This window comes from Pan paniscus, chromosome 23, assembly GCF_029289425.2.
Source record: "Pan paniscus chromosome 23, NHGRI_mPanPan1-v2.0_pri, whole genome shotgun sequence".
NCBI classification, from domain to species: Eukaryota; Metazoa; Chordata; class Mammalia; order Primates; family Hominidae; genus Pan; species Pan paniscus.
The window spans coordinates 33,758,790-33,779,743 of record NC_085927.1 but is presented as its reverse complement, the minus strand read 5'-3'; the positions used below and the strand labels follow the sequence as shown (position 1 = coordinate 33,779,743).

Sequence of the window (20,954 nt, the reverse complement as noted above, 5' to 3'; positions counted from 1 at the left end):
TCCGTCTCAAAAAATAAATCAATAAATCAATAAATGAAATCCCTACAAAGAAAAGTCCAGGACCAGATAGCTTCACTGGTGAATTCAACCAAAAGCTTGAAGAATTAACACCAACCCTTCACAAACTCTTCCAAAAAATAGAACAGGAAGAAATATTTTTCAGCTCATTCTATGAGGCCAGCATTACCCTGATACCAAAGACAGAAAAACACATTATAAGAAAATAAAGTTACAAAGCAATATCCTTATAAATATAGATGTAAAAATCCTCAGCAAAATATTAACAAATCAAATTCAGCAGCATATTAAGAGGATTATACACATTGACCAGGTAGGATTTATCCCAGGAGTACAAATGTGGTTCAATGTACAAAAACCAATCCATATAGCACTTCATATTAAAAGAAAGTCACATGATCATCCTAATGCAGAGAAGGCATTTGACAAAATCTAACATCCTTTTATGATAAAATTACTCAACAGATGAAGACTAGAAAGGAACTTCCTCAGCCTGACAAAGAGCATCTATGAAAAACCTATAAACACCATACTTCATTCCTTGTGAAAGATCGAGTGTTTCCCCTCAAGATCAAGAGCAGGACAAGAATGTTCATTCATACTACTTCTATTTATTAGGGCAATTAGGCAAGAAAAAGGAACAAGGTGGAATCCAGATCGGAAAGAAAGAAGTAAAACTATCTTTAGTCACAGATGACATTATAGGAACTCCTAAGGAACTCACTTAAAAACCATTAGAGCTCATAAGCAAGTTCAGCAAGGTTGCAGGATACAAGATTAATACACAAAAATCAATAGTATACATTTGCAGTAAAGGATCAAAAACAAAATTAAAACAACACTTTCATTTACAATAGCATCAAAAAGAATAAAATACTTAGAATAACTTTAACCAAAGAAAAGCAACACTTAAACACAGCAAACTACAATGTGCTGTTGAAAGAAATTAAAGACGCACCACCAAGCAATCTGACCTGAGAAAGTATGCAGGTTCAACAGAATGAGTCGTGCTCTTCAGCAAGCACCCATCTTGTGTTCAAGCTGGGTCTGTGAGGCAAGTCTGGCAACACAGAGATGGACACACAACCAAATCTGGAATGCAGATAAGGCCAAGGGAAGGTGGATCAATCATTGGAAACATTCAACAATCCATGGAAGAAATGTTAAAAATAGAATCTCAGGGTCTAATGAAGTCGGAATATCTCTCTTCTAGGTATTTCTGTTGAAAACTGTTGAATAATTGGATAAAGTAAAAGATAAGTATCGGGGATTATTAGGTAGCAATGAATGTGTAATAAATGTAAAAAGAGGGGCAAGTGCATACAAGGAAGTGTATGCTACTGGGTTTCTGTTGAATTGTGCATGGAAGACCATCAGCAGTTCAAGTCAAAAAGCTTGTCTTGAGGGACTGTGCCAGGCTCTGCAGCTACAAACATCATGGAGGAAGGTGTCTGCCCATTAGAAGCCCAGAGCCCAGACGGACGGACTAGAGCAAATCCTCTCCCTCATGGAGCTAGATGGGAAAACAAAACTATCTGATAACTAACATGCAATTTTACATCTCTTACCTTGTTTAATCCTCACAACCACCCTGATGAGTAGTAGTATTATCCCCATTTCGTAGATGAAGAAACAAGTTCTTCAAGGGGAAGGGATCCTCGGAGTAGCATATGAATGAGAGGCAGAACCAGAGTCAGGACCTATATCTTGTCTTCTCCTTCCTAAAACTAGAAAAGTACCCACAACCAGGCAGTGTTTTTGGTGCAGAGGAAGCAGTAGTGAACAAAGTACGCAAAAGTCTCTACCTTTAGTGCTCACATTATTGTGGAGGAAGACAACAAACAATAATCCCAGTAGAGAAATTAGAATGTTTTGCTAAAAAGTCCTTAGGTGGGGTGTCATGATGTTGGTATCTTATGTTCAAAAAACAGTAAGTTGAAACTGGGGTTGCATATATTAGTGCTGTTGTACTAGTCCTTTCATTTTCTGGATTTTAAATGTTTTCATAATTTAAAAGTTGGAGGAAAACTTAAAGAAGACCTTAATGAATGGAAAGACATCCCATGTTCATGATTGGAAGGTGTAGTAATGTTAAGATGTCAAATTCAACACAGTCTGCATTAAAATTCCACTTGGCTTGTTTGCACAAACTGACAAATTGGCCCTAAAATTCATTTGGAAATTAAAGTGACTCAGAATCTCCAAAATAATTTTGAAAAAGAAAAAGTTGTAGGACTCATGCTTCCCAATTTCAAAACTTAGTACAAAGATACTATAATCAAGACATTGCCAATCAAACCACAATGAGATATCACTTCACACACTGTATGAGGGGTATAACAGAAAAGACAGATTAAAAGTATTGTTGAGGATGTGTGAAGAAATTGAAACCCTTGTGTGCTGCTGCTGAGAATGTAAAATGTATAACCACTTTGGAAAACAGCTTGCAGTTCCTCCAAAAGTTAAACATATATACACATATATATAAAATATATTATTATGTATATATAACATATTATATATATATGGGTTAGTTTTGTTGTGTTTTCGTTTTTGTTTTGTTTTGTTTTGTTTTGTTTTTTGGAGACAGATTCTTGCTCTGTCACCCAAGCTAGAGTGCAGTGGTGCCATCTCGGCTCACTGCAACCTCCGTCTCCTGGTTTCAAGCAATTCTCCTGCCTCAGCCTCCTGAGTAACTGGAATTACAGGCAGGCACCACCATGCCCAGCTAGTTTTTGTATTTTTAGTAGAGACGGGGTTTCACCATGTTGGCCAGGCTGGTCTCGAACTCCTGACCTCAGGTGATCCACCCACCTCAGCCTTCCAAAGTGCTGGGATTACAGGCATGTGCCACCGTGCCCGGCCAACATAGAATTATATTATCCAGCAATTCAATTCCTAGGTGTATACCCAAGACAACTGAAGACATATGTCCAGACAAAAACTTGCACATGAATGTTCATCACAGCATGGGGATTCACAATAGCTGAAAAGTAGAATCAATGCAAAAGTCCATCAACTGGTGAACGGATAAACAGAATGTGGTGTATACATAAAATGGAATATAATTCAGCCACAGGAAGGGATGAAGTACTGTTATATGCTACACCATGAATGAACCTTGACACCATTATGTTAAATGAAAGAAGCCAGTCATAAAAGGTCACATATTTCATTATTAAATTTGAATGAAATGTCCAGAATAGGCAGATACTTACTGTCCACAGAGGTAGAAAGTAGATGAATGGTTACCAGGGGCTAGGAGAAGAGGGAAATGGGGAGTGACTGTTTAATGGGTACAGAGTTTCTTTTAGGGGTGATGAAAATGATCTAGAATTAGATAATTGTGATGGTGACAAAACTTTGTTAATATACTAAAAAACCACTGAATTGGCTTTAAACCAATTGAATTTTAAAGTATATTTTGAAAGACTGGATATTATGGTATGTGAATTATACCTCATAATGAAAATATGATTGCATTGTTCAAAAGAGTATGAAAGGAAGCATACAAAAAATATGAAACATAAAATATGGCTCTTTTTATTCTAAAGTGTAGAAATTGAACATTTTGTCTCAGGATATAAAACAAAAACAAAGAAAGCTAAAAGCCCTTCCATTTGGCCATCTTGGAGTAAGACCTACCACAGTCCAGTGCCTTTTACTCAGTCCCACAGCCTAGCCTATTGTTTGCGTGAAACTCTGTAGCTTCCACTCCTGTTTGACTGTTGGGTGTAAAGTTATGAGTGACCACATTGGGGGAAGGGAGGAAAACTCCCCATAAAAGTATATCCTGGGGGCCTGAGGACAGACGTGGGCCCAGCGACAGATGTGGGTCCAAGTATCAGAACGTGATATGCCTACTTGTCCCTATCTCGTTGTCCACACATAGGGCTTGGAAGATGGCCATGTTTTATATCATGTGACCTCCAACCAATGAGCTGATTGGCTTCTTCAACAAGAGCCCAGGTAGAGATTGCTGTCTAGAAGAGCCCATCAGATTCTAGAGAATCAGGCCTCTGGCAGTAGGGCACGGTGGCTCATGCCTGTAATCCCAGCACTTTGGGAGGCTGAGGTGGGCAGATCACCTGAGTTCAGGAGTTCGAGACCAGCCTGACCAACATGGAGAAACCCTGTCTCTACTAAAACTACAAAAAATTAGCTGGACGTGGTGATGCATGCCTGTAATCCCAGCTACTCGGGAGGCTGAGGCAGGAGAATCGCTTCAACCTGGGAGGCAGAGGTCGCGGTAAGCCGAGATCACGCCATTGCCCTCCAGCCTGGGCAACAAGAGCGAAACTCCGTCTCAAAAAAAAAAAAAAAAAAAGAGAGAATCAGCTCTTTGACAGTGGAAACTCCCCTGGGAAGATGTCATAGGGTCCTCAGGGTCAGACACAGAGAGAAGGAGACATTGGGACAGAGAGAAGAGGCAAGAAAAAAACATACCTTGCAGTCTGTGAGGAACAGAGTGGCCCTCAGGGGCCTCCAGCCCAGGTTCTGGATCAAAGCTCCTCAAAGTTTAAGGCGCATTTGGATCATCTGAGGATCTTATGAAAATACAGACTCTGTCTGATTCAGTAGGTCTGGGTTTGGGGGTGGGAGCCTGTTAGTGTATTTCTAACAAGCTCCCAGGCAAGGCTGCTGCTGCTGCTGATCTAATGACCACAGTTTGAGGCTGGACAGAGTGGCTCACACCTGTAATCCCAACACTTTGGGAGGACAAGGCAGGAGGGTCTCTTGAGGCTAGAACTTTGAGACCAGCCTGGGCAACACAGCAGGACCTCATCTCTAAAAAACAAGAGAGAAGAAGAAAAAGGAAACAAAAAGAAGACTCAACTAGAGTAGGAAGCAGCCAGGCCACATATCTCTTCAATGGAGAAAAGAGTTTTTTTCTTGAGTAAATTGGAGTGTACCCATGTTCCTTGTCAATGACGGTAACTTTAAATGTCAAGAATGTGAGAGAGGCCGGGGCGGCGGATCACATCTTTATAATCCTAGCACTTTGGGAGGCTGAGGTGGGAGGATCACTTGAGCCCAGGAATTCAAGACCACCCTGGGAAACAAAGTGTGATGCCCTCTCTACAAAGTCAAAAAAATTAGCCAAGCATGGTGGCATGTGCCTGTGATCCGAACTACACAGGAGGGTGAGGCAGAAGGATTGTTTGAGCCCAGGAGGTCGAGGCTATAATAAGCTGAGTTTGCAGCACTGCACTCACTCCAGCCTGGGCAACAGCAGGACCCTGTCTCAAAAAAAAAAAAAAAAAAAGAATGTGAGAGATCATGGGGAAGGTGTTGCCCTGGGGTAGGGGCTAGGAGACTACAGAACTGCTAGTGGCCCCATCACTGCCCAGAGGAGACAGTGCCCTGTCTACCCTCATGACCTCTTTGGACTCCTTGGACAGGACTGGCTACACATGAAAATGTGGGGACCCTTATTTTTAAATTGTTAAGAATGTCAAGACAGCAACAACAAAGTTTTAAACCAAGTGCATGGCCCTTCTGCGTTGTAGGCCCACGAGGCAGGCAGACTGGTATTCACATCCTTGTATAGCCCCCTCCCCTTGAGTGTGACTGGGGTCTGTGCTTTATTGCTTGGAAGCAAGGCTTATCCCTAAGCCTTATTTTTGGGGAGGTGGATTTGAGAGCTATTATCCTACCTCCTTGCTTGGCACCCTTGTGAATAAATCTTTAGTCTTTTGCAAAACTCATGTCACAGTGATTAATTTACTGTGCATGGGCAGAACGGACCTGGTCCTGGCCAGTAACACCCACGAGGCTTCCTAGGAGACTACACTGCCAAGAGAGCACTGAGCAATGGTTGGGAGCATTCTGTCTAAATGACTTTTCTCTTCTTTCTAGGCCGGGCACGGTGGCTCACGCCTGTAATCCCAGCACTTTGAGAGGCCGAGGCTGGCAGGTCACTTGAGGCCAGGAGTTCAAGACCAGCCTGGCCAACATGGTGAAACCCTGTCTCTACTAAAAATACAATTAGCTGAGCATGGTGGCATATGCCTGAAATCCCAGCTACCCGGGTGGCTGAGGCACGAGAATCGCTTGAACCCGGGAGGCAGAGGTTGCAGTGAGCAGAGATTGCACCACTGCACTTCAGCCTGAGTGATAGAGAGGGGCAAAGTCAAAAAACAAACAAACCAACCAACCCACACACTCTCACTTTTATCTTGTTTTCTATAAATTAATAAATACAGCCTTTGTGAGTTGGTTTATGTGAGTCAGACCCAAAGAAAATGATCAATCCTGAAACGTGGACCAAATTAGTTGTTTTGTTTTTTAGTTGGAGTTACTCTCTTGTCGCCCAGCCTGGAGTGCAATGGTGCAGTCTTGGCACACGGCAACCTCTGCCTCTAGAGTTCAAGCGATTCTCCTGCCTCAGCCTCCTGAGTAGCTGGAATTACAGGTGCATGCCACCACGCCCAGATAATTTTTATATTTTTAGCAGAGATGGGGTTTCACCAAGTTGGCCAGGCTGGTCTCAAACTCCTGAACTCAGGTGATCCGCCGGCCTCAGCCTCCCAAGGTGCTGGGGTTATAGGAATGAGCCACCACTCCCGCCCCAAATTAGGTTTTGAACTTAAAAGACAGGCTGAGCCTTGGACCAGAATCCTGACAGCTCCTCCATGGGCCTCTGACTGGAGTTATCCAGAGGTGAGGATAAGGCAGCCATTGCCTTCTCTGAGTGTCTACCTCCTTTCAAAACTTTAACATGGAAATCTGAATTTCTCATCTTTCCTTAATTTTTTTTCCAGTTAAAAATCATTATTACTGGCCAGTTGTAGTGGCTCACATCTGTAATCCCAGCAGGTGGCAGAGGTGGGAGGATCAGCCTAGGCAACATAGTGAGACCCTGCCTCTACAGAAAAAAAATTTTTTTTAACTAGCTGGGCGTCTTTGTGCGCACCTGTAGTCCCAGCTACTTGGGGAGGCTGAGATGGGAGGATGGCTTGAGCCCAGAAGTTGGAGTCTGTAGTGAGCTGTGATCATGCCACTGCATTCTACCCTGGGCAAGAGAGTGAGACTCTATCTAAATAAAATAAAATAGTTGTTACTTGCACTTTATTTGCAGAAATGTTCCTTATTCTCTAGAAAACATTATGCGTTGGCTGACACACTTTCAGTGGGATTCGTTTTAGAAAATGACATGTGACCCTGATACTATTTGACAGGCTCCATGGCAGCAAGGGGCAGGCCTGGGCTTACGGCTCAGCAGATGAATCCAGGGCTGTGGACTTGCAAGGACTCTGGAGGGCTCTAGCTTCCCTGTCATTTTAAAGATGGAGAAACACAGGCCTGGAGAAAGGAAGAAATAAACCCAGGGAATGCGATAGATGGCACTGTGCTGGCAGGGGCAGGAAGACCAAGGCTGTGACATTCCAGGGAGTGCGACTGCAGTGAAGCGAGTGACCACAAAACACTGAACGTAAGCCCTGAGGCTTTGCCACTTGCTGGCACCAAGGACTCTGTAGTGTTGAGCCAAGAGGATGGACTTTGGAGCCAGACTTTCTGGGTCTATAATCATTCAGTGTCTGTCTCCTCCTCTAAAATGCGGACGGTGGGAAATTCTGACACACGCTTCAACACAGATGCACGTTGAAGACATTATGCTAAGTGAAATGAGCGAGCCAGGCACGAAAGGGATGGGACTGGGGCCTCTCTGTGCGTCCCCCTGAGGGACAACGGTCTCTTGGCCACCCGCCCTGATCCCGCAGGAGCCAGGCGGGCCCAGCCCTGAGACAGGCCGCCCGCCGCCCGCAATTGGACTAAAGAGTGTCCCAGTCGTCCGTGCCGCCCAATGGGGCACAGCGGTCGGGGTGCGTAGCCGCAGGGGCGTGGTCTGAGGTCCGAGACCCGAGTCCTGGCACTGGAGTTTGCTGACTCCCTCTGGTTTCCGGTCAGGTCGGTCGGTCCCCACTATGGGCCTGGAGCTGTACCTGGACCTGCTGTCCCAGCCCTGCCGCGCTGTTTATATCTTTGCCAAGAAGAACGACATTCCCTTCGAGCTGCGCATCGTGGATCTGATTAAAGGTAGGTCCAGCCTCGGGTTTGGGGAACCGAAAAGTCAGGAAGGGGACAGGTAGGAACTTCTCCCGGCGCCACCTTCTTCCTGGGGCCATTGCTGGTCTGGTTTGGAGACCGAACAGAGAAAGGTGAGCCAGCAGGGAGATCCAAGAGTCGGGGCTCCCCCAAACTCTGCTCGGTCTCACGGAATAGACCACGGGGTTCCCCTGAGGCCGAATAAAGGGGTGGGGATCATGAAGAGAAGCCAGACCGGAGGACAAAAACGGGCGCAGCTGGATGCAGGGGCACACGCCTGTAGTCCCAGCAACTCGAGAGGCTGGGGTGGGAGGATCGCTTGAGCCCAGGAATTCCAGGCCGCAGTGCACTATCATGGTGCCCTTGAATAGCCACTGCACTCCCGTCAGGGCAATCTAGCGAGACCCCGTCTTAAAAAAAAAAAAATTAAAAAACAAAATGAAAGCAGGTGTGACCTCAGCCTAGGGAAAGGTGGGATGAGAGAGGTCAAGGGTGCCAAGTGTAGAGACTGGGACAGCGTCAAGTCCCTTCTTTATGGCCCAGCTGCTGAGATTCTGCAACAGCAAACAGCTCAGGACGTGACTTTCCATCCCTGCCCTCTGCACTCGTCCAGTCTGCATTGGGGTCCCTCTTTGTCCCTTCCTTCCTCTGTTCCTCCTGTTTTGCCTCGGACCTTGTCCTTGTCCTCCTTTTTTTTTGAGACAGAGTCTTGCTTTTGCTTTGTTGCAGTGCAGTGGCATGGATCTCGAATCACTGCAACCACCACCTCCCGGGTTCAAGCAATTCTCCTGCTTCAGCCTCCTGAGTAGCTAGATTACAAATGTGTGCCACTATGTCTGGCTAATTTTTTTGTATTTTTAACAGAGATGGGATTTCACAATTTTGGTCAGGCTGTTCTCGAACTCCTGACATCAAATTATCTGCCGGCTTAGCCTCCCAAAGTGCTGGGATTACAGGCATGAGCCACTGTGCCTGGCCCAAGGCATTTTGTTTATTTGTTTGTTTTTGAGACGGAGTCTCGCTCTGTCGCCCAGGCTGGAGTGCAGTGGCAGGATCACAGCTCACTGCAACCTCTGCCGCCCGAAACCTTGTCCTCTGCCTCTTGTTCCTGCTGGGGAGGTAGGTTGCCCCGGGCTGCTGATGCTGGAAGCAGCAGGGGGACCCTGGGGCTTGGTGAGCCCTACACCCTGTTTTGTTTCTCTAGCATGCCTCCAAGGCCCTTGAGGACTCAGCTGGCAGGCCCAGGCCCAGGCCCAGTGCAGGGTGGGGTAGTAGGAGGGGTTGGAAGCAGAATCCAGGTATGGCTGGTGGGGCAAGTAAGGCGACTCTACTTGGCTAAGCCTTCTGCCCAGGGCTCCCACTCCATGGCTGGCCCTCTGCCTGAAACTTCTCCACATAATCTCTTCTGCAAACTGCCCACTGTCCTGCGCAAGGACTTCCTCTGCAGAGTGTGGAGCAGAGGAAAGGGAATGGGGGACACGAGGACGTCCAAGCTGGTTGTCAAATGTAGTGGTGCAGAGGGAAGTGTGTTTTCCCAGGAGACAGGGGAGGGTTTTCCTGGTGAAGGAACAGTCTGAAGGGAGGGTGAAGAGAGGGTAGCAGGCTGGGCACGGTGGCTCACACCTGTAATCCCAGCACTTTGGGAGGCCGAAGTAGGAAGATTACTTGAGGCCAGTAGTTCAAGACCAGCCTGGGCAACATAGAGACCCCAACTGTAAGGGGAATAAAAGGTTGGGGCACGGGGGTGGTAGCAAGTATGCTACACACAGCTCCACAGTGCCCAGGGCAGGGTGAACAAAGGGACATGGTGGGGCCAGTAGAATTTGCTTCTAAGTAGGTAGATACCAGAAAAAGACCACTTCTCTGTGTTTCATGACCCTGCCTTAGAGTTAATGGTGGAAGGGACAAGGTAGTAAGTCAGTCCCCTCAGGTGACCTATCGTGCAGCTTGGGGTGCTCTGATTGTGAGTTCATGAAGCTGGCAATAGTGGAAAGAGGAGATGGGTAGGGTGCATGCAAAGGTCCAGGAACCACACCCTGCACAGTGAGCTCTGTTGCAGAGGGGCAGCCTGTGGGAGGAGGCTGTGCCTACAGGACTTAGCAAGGGGTGTTGTCTATTTTGTACCAGCCGGTGGAGTGGTCTCCTCCTCCCGCAGGGGCCCTTCCAGTCTTTGCCAACCAGGAGTGCAGACTGGTGGGAAGAAGAGCTGTGAAACTGGGGCCAGAGCATTGCAGGGAGGGGCACAGGCCATGGCGGGCTCAGCGTTCTCCTCCCACCACCCACCATGCTGGACTCTTCCCAGGTCAGCACTTAAGCGATGCCTTTGCCCAGGTGAACCCCCTCAAGAAGGTGCCAGCCTTGAAGGACGGGGACTTCACCTTGACGGAGAGGTAACTGGGACCCTAGGACTGCTGCCAGGCCTGCTGGAACCATCCTGTTCTAACCCTCTATTTCATAGACAAGGAAACTAAAGTCTTCAGAGGCAGAGAGTCTCTGTGCCCCGCATCCTGCAGAGAGTCAGTACTGGACCCCAGGCCCTTGCCTTCCTGCTATTCCAGTTCACCCTGATGATTAGAAAAGCAAATATCTACTTTACTTCCACACCAGTGCTTTGGTTGCTGGTGAGTGGTGAGAGTATCCTTGAGACAGGGTAGGCCAGAGGACGATGGCAGCTTTGCCCACCATGGGGCAGGCCTCTGGCCAAGCTTGTGTGGCGATGGCTCAGTGGCATCTGGGCTGCCCGGTGGCTCCATCTCTGGGCTGCAGCTTCCCAGGATGGGTCTTCCCCAAGGAAGAGCCACCAGATATGGACATCTTACATCACAGCTGGTCCCAAGAAGTTGAACCCTCTTCAGGAAAGGCCAATCTTTCCCCAGTTCTGCCCCTTTTGTCACCAGAGTCACCCTTCCCATAACAAGAACCTGGAGTTTGTGCTTTAAAGCTCATCTCTGAATCTCAGGATGGACGCACCTCCGATGAATTCCTCTGACATTCTGCCAGGGCCCTTCTTCCTCCCTGGTGCCCCAGGTGTCCTGAGTCCTTGTGTCACTCAGCGTTGTGACCCCCAGGTACCAGCCAGAGTCAATGTGCAATCGCTGCATTTCTCTGTCACTACTCTCACCTTCAGGTCTGCGGCTCACAGAGACCTGCAGCCCTCCTCAGAGGTGGCTTGAACAATTGGCTGGGAGCAAAAGGAGCTCCTGGGCACCCTGCACAGACAACGGAGTCGTTAAGCTGGGACACGCATGTAGCCCCAGCTTAAAAGAGAATATAGGCCAGTGGCAGATACAGAGGTTTTCTGCCCTTTTGGCCTGCATGCCCAACCTTTGGGAAACCCCAAGTTCCTGAAAGCTTTTCTGTGTCTCCAAATGGACACATCCTGTGTCCTTCCAGGTCCATGCTCATCTCATCACCATGGCGGCCCTCAAAACCCAGGGAAGGAGGAGAGTGCCAGGGGGCCTTGTCTGTTCTGTTGTTCTAGGATCCTGCAGCTGCAGGAGTGCTTCCTGAGTGGTACTTTAGGAAGCCAAACTACCCCAGTCAGCTTAGATAGGAGCTGATTCTTGGCAGAAAGAATGACAGAAAGAACAAAGGGACACGGAAGCCTTTTTGAACAGTCAGGCCATCAGAGGCTGGTCGGAATCCCAGCAGATGAGAGTGGATACCGAATGGAAAGAACTGAGCTTCTTTAAAGCTCAGCTTTGATGCCCCGTTCTCCTGGAAGCTCTCTCTGGTTCTCTGATCAGAAACTGTCTCTAAACATTTGGCAAGACATTCTGTTGTGGGATTTTGCCTGGTGGTAGGAAAAGCTTGGGTATTAGCCTCAGAAAGATTCTCAGCTCTGCCATTAAGAGCTGTGTGCCCTAGGGCAAGTCTCTGCCTTTCTAAGCCTGGTTTTCTTCTCTGGAAAATGAGGCTAATACTTTGGCAAATTGTCAGAAAGGTTAAAGAAGTGGGCTGGGCACAGTGGTTCATGCCTATAATGCCAGCGCTTTGGGATGCCAAGGCTGGAGGATTGCTTGAGGATAGGAGTTTAAGACCAGCCTGGCAATACAGTGAGATCCCATCTCTACAAAAAAGAAAAAAAAGGTAGCCAGGCATGGTGGTGCACTCCTATAAAAATTGAAGCTGCAGTGAGCTGAGACTGCACCACTGCACTCCAGCCTGGGTGACTGAGGAAGACTTTGTCTCCAAAAAAAAAAAAAAAAAAAAAAAAAAAAAAAGGCCAGGTGCGGTTGCTTATACGTGTAATCACAGCACTTTGGGAGGCCGAGGCAGGCAGATCACAAGGTCAGGAGTTCCAGACCATCCTGGCTAATATGGTGAAACCCCATCTCTACTAAAAATACAAAAAATTAGCAGGCATGGTGGCACACACCTGTAGTTCCAGCTACTTGGGAGGCTGAGGCAGGAGAATCACTTGAACCCGGAAGGCGGAGGTTGCAGTGAGCCAAGATCGCACCACTGCACTGCAGCCTGAGCGACAGAGCGAGACTCCGTATCAAAAAAAAAAAAAAAAAAAAAAGCGACTACGTATGAAATACCCAGCACAGTGCCCTTCCCTTACCCATCATGACCCCCACACCCACAGTGTGGCCATCCTGCTCTACCTGACGCGCAAATATAAGGTCCCTGACTACTGGTACCCTCAGGACCTGCAGGCCCGTGCCCGTGTGGATGAGTACCTGGCATGGCAGCACACGACTCTGCGGAGAAGCTGCCTCCGGGCCTTGTGGCATAAGGTGAGGCTGGGAGTGTGGGGGGCGGCAGCGAGAGCATTCCCCAAAGGTGCTCAGGCACCAGTCTCTTCTTTTCAGTTTTGGATTATTTCTACTGACTGTCTTTGCCTTCACAGATTCCTTCCTCTGTTGTGCCAAATTGCTGTTAAGCCCATCCAATACATTCTTTGTTTGAGATACGTATTTTTCAGCTCTGGAAATTCCATTTGGTTGTTTTTTAGAATTTCCACTTCTCTGATGAAATTCACCATCTGTTCATCCATTTTATCTGTCTTTTCTTGTAAATTCTTTAACATATTTATCACTGTTACCTAAAAATCTTTGTCAACTAATTTCAACACGTAGGTGTTCTGTGGGTCTGGTTTTTTTGTTTTGTTTTGTTTTTGAGACGGGGTCTCACTCTGTCACCCAGGATGAGTGCAATGGTGCGATCTCAGCTCACTGCAACCTCCACCTCCCAGGCTCAAGCGATTCTCCTGCCTCAGCCTCCTGCGTAGCTGGGATTACAGGCACCCATCAGCACACCTGGCTAACTTTTGTATTTGTAGTGGAGACCGGGTTTCACCATGTTGGCCAGGCTGGTTTCGAACTCTCCACCTGAAGTGATTCGTCCTCCTTGGCTTCCCAAAGTGTTGGGATTACAGGCATGAGCCACCATACCCAGCCTACGGGTCTATTTCTATTGATTGTTGTTTTCTCCCTCTTGATTATGGGTCACATTTGCCTGCTTCTTTGCATGTCTCATGATGTATTATCATTATTTTTTATTTTTTTGAGACGGACTCTCACTCCATTGCCCAGGCTGGCGTGCAATGGCACGATCTTGGCTCACTGCAACCTCCACCTCCTGGGTTCAAGCGATTCTCCCACCTCAGCCTCCCAAGTAGCTAGAATTACAGGCACCTGCCATCATGCCTGGCTAATTTTTGTATTTTTGTAGAGACAGGGTTTCACCATGTTGGCCAGGCTGGTCTTGAACTCCTGACCTCAGGTGATCCTCCCATCTCGGCCTCCCAAAGTGCTGGGATCGTAGGCATGAGCCACCATGCCCGGCCTCATGATGTATTCTTGTGTGCCAGACATTATGATAAAAGAAGAGCAGAGATTAAATTGCATAATAAACACCCCCAAGAAAGGGCTTGCACTTCCCTGTGTCAGGTAGCCAGAATGTGAGGCTGTTCTCTTCGAAGCTAATCAGGAGGTGGGCTGGGTTGCAGGTTTAGTTGGTTTCAGTTTATCTTTGGTTTCAAATATCTTGAATGTGAGATCAGGTCACTAGCTCAGTCTAGCATGGCTTTGGAATCTAATCACCAGCTACGATGTTGCCTATAAGATCTCTCTGCTTTTCATCCCTGCCCCCAGTTCCCAAACTGCTGCTCAGTCAGAAAAGCCCATGCCTGTGACAGTCTTTCTCCCAGCCTGCTTGGGCCCAAGGAAATGAAATTGGAATGAAAGTGGCTCATCTAGGAACGGCTTATGCCTCTCTGGAATTTAGTTCATTTAGTCAAGTGCTGTCTGATAGAAGTATAAAGTGAGCCACATACGTAATTTTAAATTTTCTAGTAGGCACATTTAAAAAGTAAAAAGAGTCCAGGCACAGTGGCTCATGCCTATAATCCTAGCACTTTGGGAGGCCAAGGCAGTGGATCACCTGAGGTCAGGAGTTCGAGACCAGCCTGGTCAACATGGGGAAACCTTGTCTCTACTAAAAGCACAAAAATTAGCCAGGCTTGGTGACCTGTGCCTATAATCCCAGCTACTCAGGATGCTGAGGCAGGAGAATTGCTTGAACCCAGGGGGCAAAGTTGGCAGTGTGCCGAGATGGTGCCACTTCACTCCAGCCTGGGTGACAGAGCTGAACACTGTCTCAAAAGAAAAAAAAAAGTAAAAGGAAATTGATATATTTTACTTAACCCAATGTGTTGAGAATATTATCATTTTGGCCAACAAGCACAAGAAAAGATGCTTGGCCGGGCGCGGTGGCTCACGCCTGTAATCCCAGCACTTTGGGAGGCCGAGGCAGGCAGATCACAAGGTCAGGAGATTGAGACCATCCTGGCTAACACAGTGAAACCCTGTCTCTACTAAAAATACAAAAAAAATTAGCTGGGCGTGGTGGCGGGCACCTGTAGTCCCAGCTACTCGGGAGGCTGAGGCAGGAGAATGGCGTGAACCCAGGAGGCGGAGCTTGCAGTGAGCCGAGATCGCCCCACTGCACTCCAGCCTGGGCGAGAGAGCAAGACTCACTCTCAAAAAAAAAAAAAGAAAAGAAAAGATGCTCAGCATCACTAATCATTAGGGAAATGCAAATCAAAACTAACTCCCTACCCCACTAACTCCAGACTTTGCCTGCCCAATCCCCAGGTGATGTTCCCTGTTTTCCTGGGTGAGCCAGTATCTCCCCAGACACTGGCAGCCACCCTGGCAGAGTTGGATGTGACCCTGCAGTTGCTCGAGGACAAGTTCCTCCAGAACAAGGCCTTCCTTACTGGTCCTCACATCTCCTTAGCTGACCTCGTAGCCATCACGGAGCTGATGCATGTGAGTGCTGTGGGCAGATGGACCCACTAGGCAGGTGGCCCTGGCTAGTTGCTGAAGTCCTGCTTACGCTGCCACACTGGGCTATGGCACTGTGCTTAATTAAGTGTGTGTGCAAACCCCTCCTGGAGATCTGTGGTCCCCAAATCAGATGCTGCCCATCCCTGCCCTCACAACCATCCATCCCCAGTCTGTACACTTTTCCCCACAGCCCGTGGGTGCTGGCTGCCAAGTCTTCCAAGGCCGACCCAAGCTGGCCACATGGCGGCAGCGCGTGGAGGCAGCAGTGGGGGAGGACCTCTTCCAGGAGGCCCATGAGGTCATTCTGAAGGCCAAGGACTTCCCACCTGCAGACCCCACCATAAAGCAGAAGCTGATGCCCTGGGTGCTGGCCATGATCCGGTGAGCTGGGAAACCTCACCCTTGCACCGTCCTCAGCAGTCCACAAAGCATTTTCATTTCTAATGGCCCATGGGAGCCAGGCCCAGAAAGCAGGAATGGCTTGCCTAAGACTTGCCCAAGTCCCAGAGCACCTCACCTCCCGAAGCCACCATCCCCACCCTGTCTTCCACAGCCGCCTGAAAGCCACAATGAGAATGATGCACACTGAGGCCTTGTGTCCTTTAATCACTGCATTTCATTTTGATTTTGGATAATAAACCTGGGCTCAGCCTGAGCCTCTGCTTCTAACTCTAATGTGTGATTTATTTGACTTTCCTCTGTCCCAGACCTGGTCATGGTCTCTATGCAAAAGACAATCCCCCTTCCCAGGCCGTGTGGGTCAGCTTCCCCCTGATGTTTGCCAAGAGTGAAATTAATAAATGTGGCTGAGGCCGGGTGTGGTGGCTTACGCCTGTAATCCCAGCACTTTGGGAGGCCAGGGCAGGGGGATCACGAGGTCAGGAGATCAAGACCATCCTGGCTAACACGGTGAAACCCCGTCTCTACTAAAAATACAAAAAATTAGCCGGGCATGGTGGTGGGTGCCTGTAGTCCCAGCTACTCGGGAGGCTGAGGCAGGAGAATGGCATGAACCCAGGAGGCGGACCTTGCAATGAGCCGAGATCGCGCCACTGCACTCCAGCCTGGGCAACCGAGCGAGACTCCATCTCAAAAAAAAAAAAAGTGGCTGAGTGTGGTAGCTCATACTTATAATCCTAGTACTTTGGGAGGTCCAGGTTGGGGGGATTGCTTGAGTCCAGGATTTCAAAACAAACTTTTTTTTTTTTTTTTTTGAGATAGTGTCTTGCTCTGTTGCCCAGGCTGGAGTGCAATGGCATGATCACAGCTCACTGCAACCTCCACCTCCCAGGTTCAAGCGATTCTCTTGCCTCAGTCTCCCCAGAAGCTGGGATTATAGGCACGCACTATCACACCTGGCTAATTTTTGTATTTTTAGTAGAAACAGGGTTTCACCGTGTTGTCCAGGCTGGTGTCAAACTCTGTACCTCAAATGATCTGTGCGCCTCCACCTCCGAAAGTGCTGGGATTACCATGAGCCACTGTGCCTGGCTCCCCAAAAAAATATTTTTTCAGAGATGGGGTCTCACTCTGTTGCCCAGCCTGGAGTGCAGTGGCACAGTCATGGCTCACTGCAGCCTTGACATCCCAGGCTCAAGCAATATTCCCACCTCAGCCTCCTAAGAAGCTGGGACAACAGGTGCACCCCACCACGCCCAGCTCATTTCTTTTTTATTTTTGTAGAGACAGGGTCTTGCCATGTTGCCCAGGCTAGCCCTGCACTCCTGTGCTCAAGAGATGCTCCCACCTCTACCTCCCAAAGTGCTGGGATTACGGGTGCCAAGACACCGCACACAGCCAAAAGAAATTTTTTTTTTTTTAATTAGTCAGGCGTGGTGATGCATACCTGTAGTTCTAGCTACTTGGGAGGCTGAGGTAGGAGGATTGCTTGAGCCCAGGAGTTCGAGGCTGCAGTGAGCTCTGATTGAGCCATAGCACTCCAGCCTGGGGCAACAGAACAAGATCCTGTCTCTAAAAACACACAAAGAAACCCAAAACAAAACAAAACATTTCCTATAGCCTTCTAATTATCAGAGAAAGTAGTTTATCTGACCGCTCAGGGCCCAGCAGCATCCCACATTTCTTGGCTATAAGCATGGTGACCTAACAGTCGGCTGAGTTAGCCTCCCAGGACATGACCCTTACTGGTTTTTGGATTTTGTGTGTGTGTGTTTTTTGTTTTTTTTTTGAGAAGGAGTTTTGCTCTTTTTGCCCAGGCTGGAGTTCAGTGGCAAAATCTCAGCTCACCACAACCTCCGCCTCCCGGGTTAAAGTGATTCTCCTGCCTCAGCCTTCTGAGTAGCTGGGATTACAGGCATGCACCACCATGCCCAGCTAATTTTGTATTTGTAGTAGAGACAGGGTTTCTCCATGTTGGTCAGGCTGGTCTCGAACTCCCAACCACAGGTGATCTGCCTGCCTCGGCCTCCCAAAGTGCTAGAATTACAGGCATAAGCCACTGCGTTGGGACGACTCTTACTGTTTTTGTTTTGTTTTCTTTTGCTTGTTTTTTGGTATTTTTTTGAGACAGTCTCGCTTTGTCGCCCGGGCTGGTGTGCAGTAGTGCAATTTCGGCTCACTGCAAGCTCCGCCTCCCGGGTTCACGCCATTCTCCTGCCTCAGCCTCCCGAGTAGCGGGGACTACAGGCGCCCACCACGTCCGGCTAGTTTTCTGTATTTTTAGTAGAGACGGAGTTTCACCGTGTTAGTCAGGATGGTCTCGATCTCCTGACCTCATAATCCGCCCGCCTCGGCCTCCCAAAGTGCTGGGATTACAGGCGTGAGCCACCGCGCCCTGCCTGACTCTTACTGTTAATCACTAGTTTTGCATTTCTCTTGAGGAACTGGTCAGGAGGAGAAAACCTAGACAGCAGCTCTCCTGGTCAAGACCCAGTCATTCAGAAGCCTAAATGGCCTGTCTATGTGTTTGGCTTTAAACTGTTAGCAGGAATGGAGTACTCTGATTGTGTTTTAGAATAATATTCCGGGCCTACTACCCCTGCGCACCGGTCCTGGCCCAGGGCTAGCTCCTTGGTGAGAAACTCAAAGAAGTGGGCACTGTGGCTGCGGTTGTCCTCGGCGGTGCCCACTACGCCGATGGAGGAGATGGACAGCTGCGCGCAGGGCTCGGTGGACCCGCTCAGCGCCCTGGCCAGGCCCGGCCGTACCGTCACGTTCACAAGCTGCGGGGGACATGAAAAGTTTTACCCGAAGCTGGAGCCAGTCGGGCTACGTCTGGGGTCCCGACCCGAGCGCGCGAAAGCCGAAACGCGCAGTGTTCGCGGGGACAGGGATCCCAGTACAGGTCGAGGTCCCTGAAGGTCACGTCCGGGTCATGACTGGGGAGGGCGACAAGGGAAAGAAGTGCGGAGGGGGAGCCGCGGGATCGTGAAGCACGAAAAGTCAGAGCCTGGCCTGCGGAATGGGGTGGGGGGTGGTCCCTGGGGAAAGGGATCGGGGTCGCTGTTACGGAGGCAGAGCAGGGACAAGGCCGGACCCCTGGCCCACCAACTTCCCCTCGCCCAGTGCCGCCCGGCCCACGCTCACGTCTGCAGGTTTGCCCAAGATGGAGGCAGCGACGGCGCACAGCCGTTTCTCCAGCCCCGCGGGCACTCGGTTGGCGGGGAAATTCGTGTGCAGCTCTAGGAACGGCATGGCGGGCAGAGGCCGGAAACAGCTCTGGCGGAAAAAAGCTGGAGATACCCAAGGCTCGCGGACAGGAGAGGAGGGGCGAGGCGCTAAAACAACCTGGCTTCTCATTGGCTGGACAGAGACTCAGCGCTCCCCGATTGGCTGCCTAGGGTACCTTCCCACTTCTGCAAACAAAAGTCACGTGTGCCGGCTCTGATTTCCGGAAATCCGGTCGTCTCGGCCCTACGTGTAGCCCCACCCACTACAAGTCTTTAACCCGGTAGTGGCCCCACCCTGTCTCTTCCCTGACCCTCCTGCTTGGCGTCTGGTAGTTTTCCCTCTCCTCAAGCTTTCCGCGGTGTGGTTGCATGGTTCCTAGCCCTATTAAAGGTCTGAACACCCCTAACATACAGACACACACACACCTGTAGGGGTCTTCCCCAAGTTCGACCCTAATAACCAATGCAAAGTGAGTTTAAAATTTTTTTTAATGATTTGCCACCATTTCGAAGTCAGGCAATTTCATGTTCAGTATGGAAATCTGCGCTTCTCTTGGGCAGTCAGGAGATGTGGTTACACGCTGCGGACGCGGGTGGGGCTGGGCAGGGACCGTTGGGTTCACGACATTTCCCGTCCCCGCCTGGTTCCCATTGACTGCCTATGTAGCCTCTTGTGCCGGTGGTGAGCCACTGTCCACCAGGGGGTGGCAAAATATGTTATTTAAAACATGGAAATCCGTTGGTGTGGCTTAAACATGAGTCTGTAGTTAGTGTGGCAAAATCACTTGAATTGTACATTTTAAATATGATTGAAATTGTGGTCAGGCAAAGTGGCTGACACCTGTAATCTCAGCACTTTGGGAGGCCAAAAAGGGAGGATTGCTTGAGCCCAGGAGTTCAAGACCAGGCTAGGCAACATAGCAAGATTCGCTTCGTTGTTTTCTACAAAAAAAAGAAAAAAAAAAAAAAGAATCCCAGTGTTGTGGTGTGCGCCTGTAGTTCTAGCTACCTGGGCGGTTGAGGCAGGAGGATCGCTTGAGCCCAGGAGATCTAGAATGCAGTGAGCTATGACTCATTTTTTTCCTGTCTCTTTGTCTGATGGGTTTCTCTTATTTTTCTTTGTTTGTTTTTGAGACAGTCTCGCTCTAAGTGGAGCTTGAGTGCAGTGGTATGATCTCAGCTCACTGCAGCCTCCGCCTCCCAGGTTCAAGTGATTCTCCTGTCTCAGTCTCCTGAGTGTGCCACCGCACCCAACTAATTTTTGTATTTTTAATATAGACGGGGTTTCATCATGTTGCCCAGGGTGGTCTCAAACTCCTGACCTCAAGTGATCTGCCCACCTTGACCTCCAAAAATGCTAGGATTACAGGGGTGAGCCACCATACCAGGCCTCTCTTAAGGGTTTCTAAGAGCATCTTAAAGAACATTACCTCCTTCTGACATATCTTTTACCAAGATCCTTCCCGGTTTTTTGCTTGTTTTATGTTTAATCCATTTTTTCTTACACAACATGTCCTTGTATATGTTTTTTTGTTTGTTTGTTTTTTGAGACAGAGTTTTGCTCTTGTTGCCAAGGCTGGAGTTCAATGGCGTGATCTCAGCTGACTGCAATCTCTGCCTCCCAGATTCAAGCAATTCTCCTGACTCAGCCTCCCGAGTAGCTGGGATTACAGGCATGCGCCACCATACCCGGCTAATTTTGTATTTTTAGTAGAGACAGGGTTTCTCCATGTTGGTCACGCTGGTCTCAAACTCCCGGTCTCAGGTGATCTGCCTGCCTCGGCCTCCCAAAGTGCTGGGATTACAGGTGTGCTCATTACAGATGCTACCGCAGCTGGCATGTAGTGGTTATTTGTTGTTGAGTTCTCCCACTGTTCTGAGGGTTAGAAAGTCCTTTCATACCGAGACATCAGACAAACGTTTATTGAAATGTCTCCTCACTTCTTCCTAGTTTGACTTT

The 20,954-nt window shown here is 48.7% G+C and overlaps 2 protein-coding genes across 8 annotated transcripts; one reads left to right on the top strand and one right to left on the bottom strand.

Moving 5' to 3' along the window:
• Positions 1-7,434: 7,434 nt before the first annotated feature.
• Positions 7,435-16,034, top strand: LOC100991696 (glutathione S-transferase theta-1). 7 transcript variants are annotated; one of them, XM_057300990.1, is made up of 6 exons: positions 7,435-7,453; positions 7,930-8,058; positions 10,370-10,457; positions 12,659-12,809; positions 15,171-15,347; positions 15,556-16,034. In XM_057300990.1, exons 2-6 carry the CDS (start codon positions 7,947-7,949, stop codon positions 15,748-15,750), a joined length of 723 nt encoding a protein of 240 aa, XP_057156973.1. In that variant the 5' UTR covers positions 7,435-7,453; positions 7,930-7,946; the 3' UTR covers positions 15,751-16,034. The 7 variants fall into 7 exon arrangements, with proteins under 7 accessions (XP_057156973.1, XP_034804364.1, XP_063459174.1 ...); XM_008963441.4 differs by lacking the exon at positions 7,435-7,453 and adding an exon at positions 7,560-7,844; XM_063603104.1 differs by lacking the exons at positions 7,435-7,453; positions 15,171-15,347 and adding an exon at positions 7,508-7,844 and having other exon boundaries at positions 12,720-12,809.
• On the bottom strand, positions 15,952-20,954 carry LOC100992828 (D-dopachrome decarboxylase-like). The gene is made up of 2 exons (XM_003811069.6): positions 18,912-20,954; positions 15,952-18,547 (listed from the first exon to the last, which is right to left on the bottom strand). The coding sequence occupies exons 1-2, from the start codon at positions 19,122-19,124 to the stop codon at positions 18,284-18,286; spliced, it is 477 nt and encodes a 158-aa protein (XP_003811117.3). The 5' UTR covers positions 19,125-20,954; the 3' UTR covers positions 15,952-18,283.

What these genes read in the sequence shown, in the direction of transcription:
- LOC100991696 (XM_008963441.4), top strand. An exon ending in CATCGTGGATCTGATTAAAG is followed by an intron (nt 8,059 to 10,369) that starts GTAGGTCCAGCC and finishes GACTCTTCCCAG; the next exon opens with GTCAGCACTTAAGCGATGCC. An exon ending in CCATCACGGAGCTGATGCAT is followed by an intron (nt 15,348 to 15,555) that starts GTGAGTGCTGTG and finishes TTTTCCCCACAG; the next exon opens with CCCGTGGGTGCTGGCTGCCA.
- LOC100992828 (XM_003811069.6), bottom strand. Translation starts at nt 19,124, where the DNA reads ATGAGAAGCCAGGTTGTTTTAGCGCCTCGCCCCTCCTCTCCTGTCCGC. An exon ending in TCTTGGGCAAACCTGCAGAC is followed by an intron (nt 18,548 to 18,911) that starts GTGAGCGTGGGC and finishes TGTCCCCCGCAG; the next exon opens with CTTGTGAACGTGACGGTACG.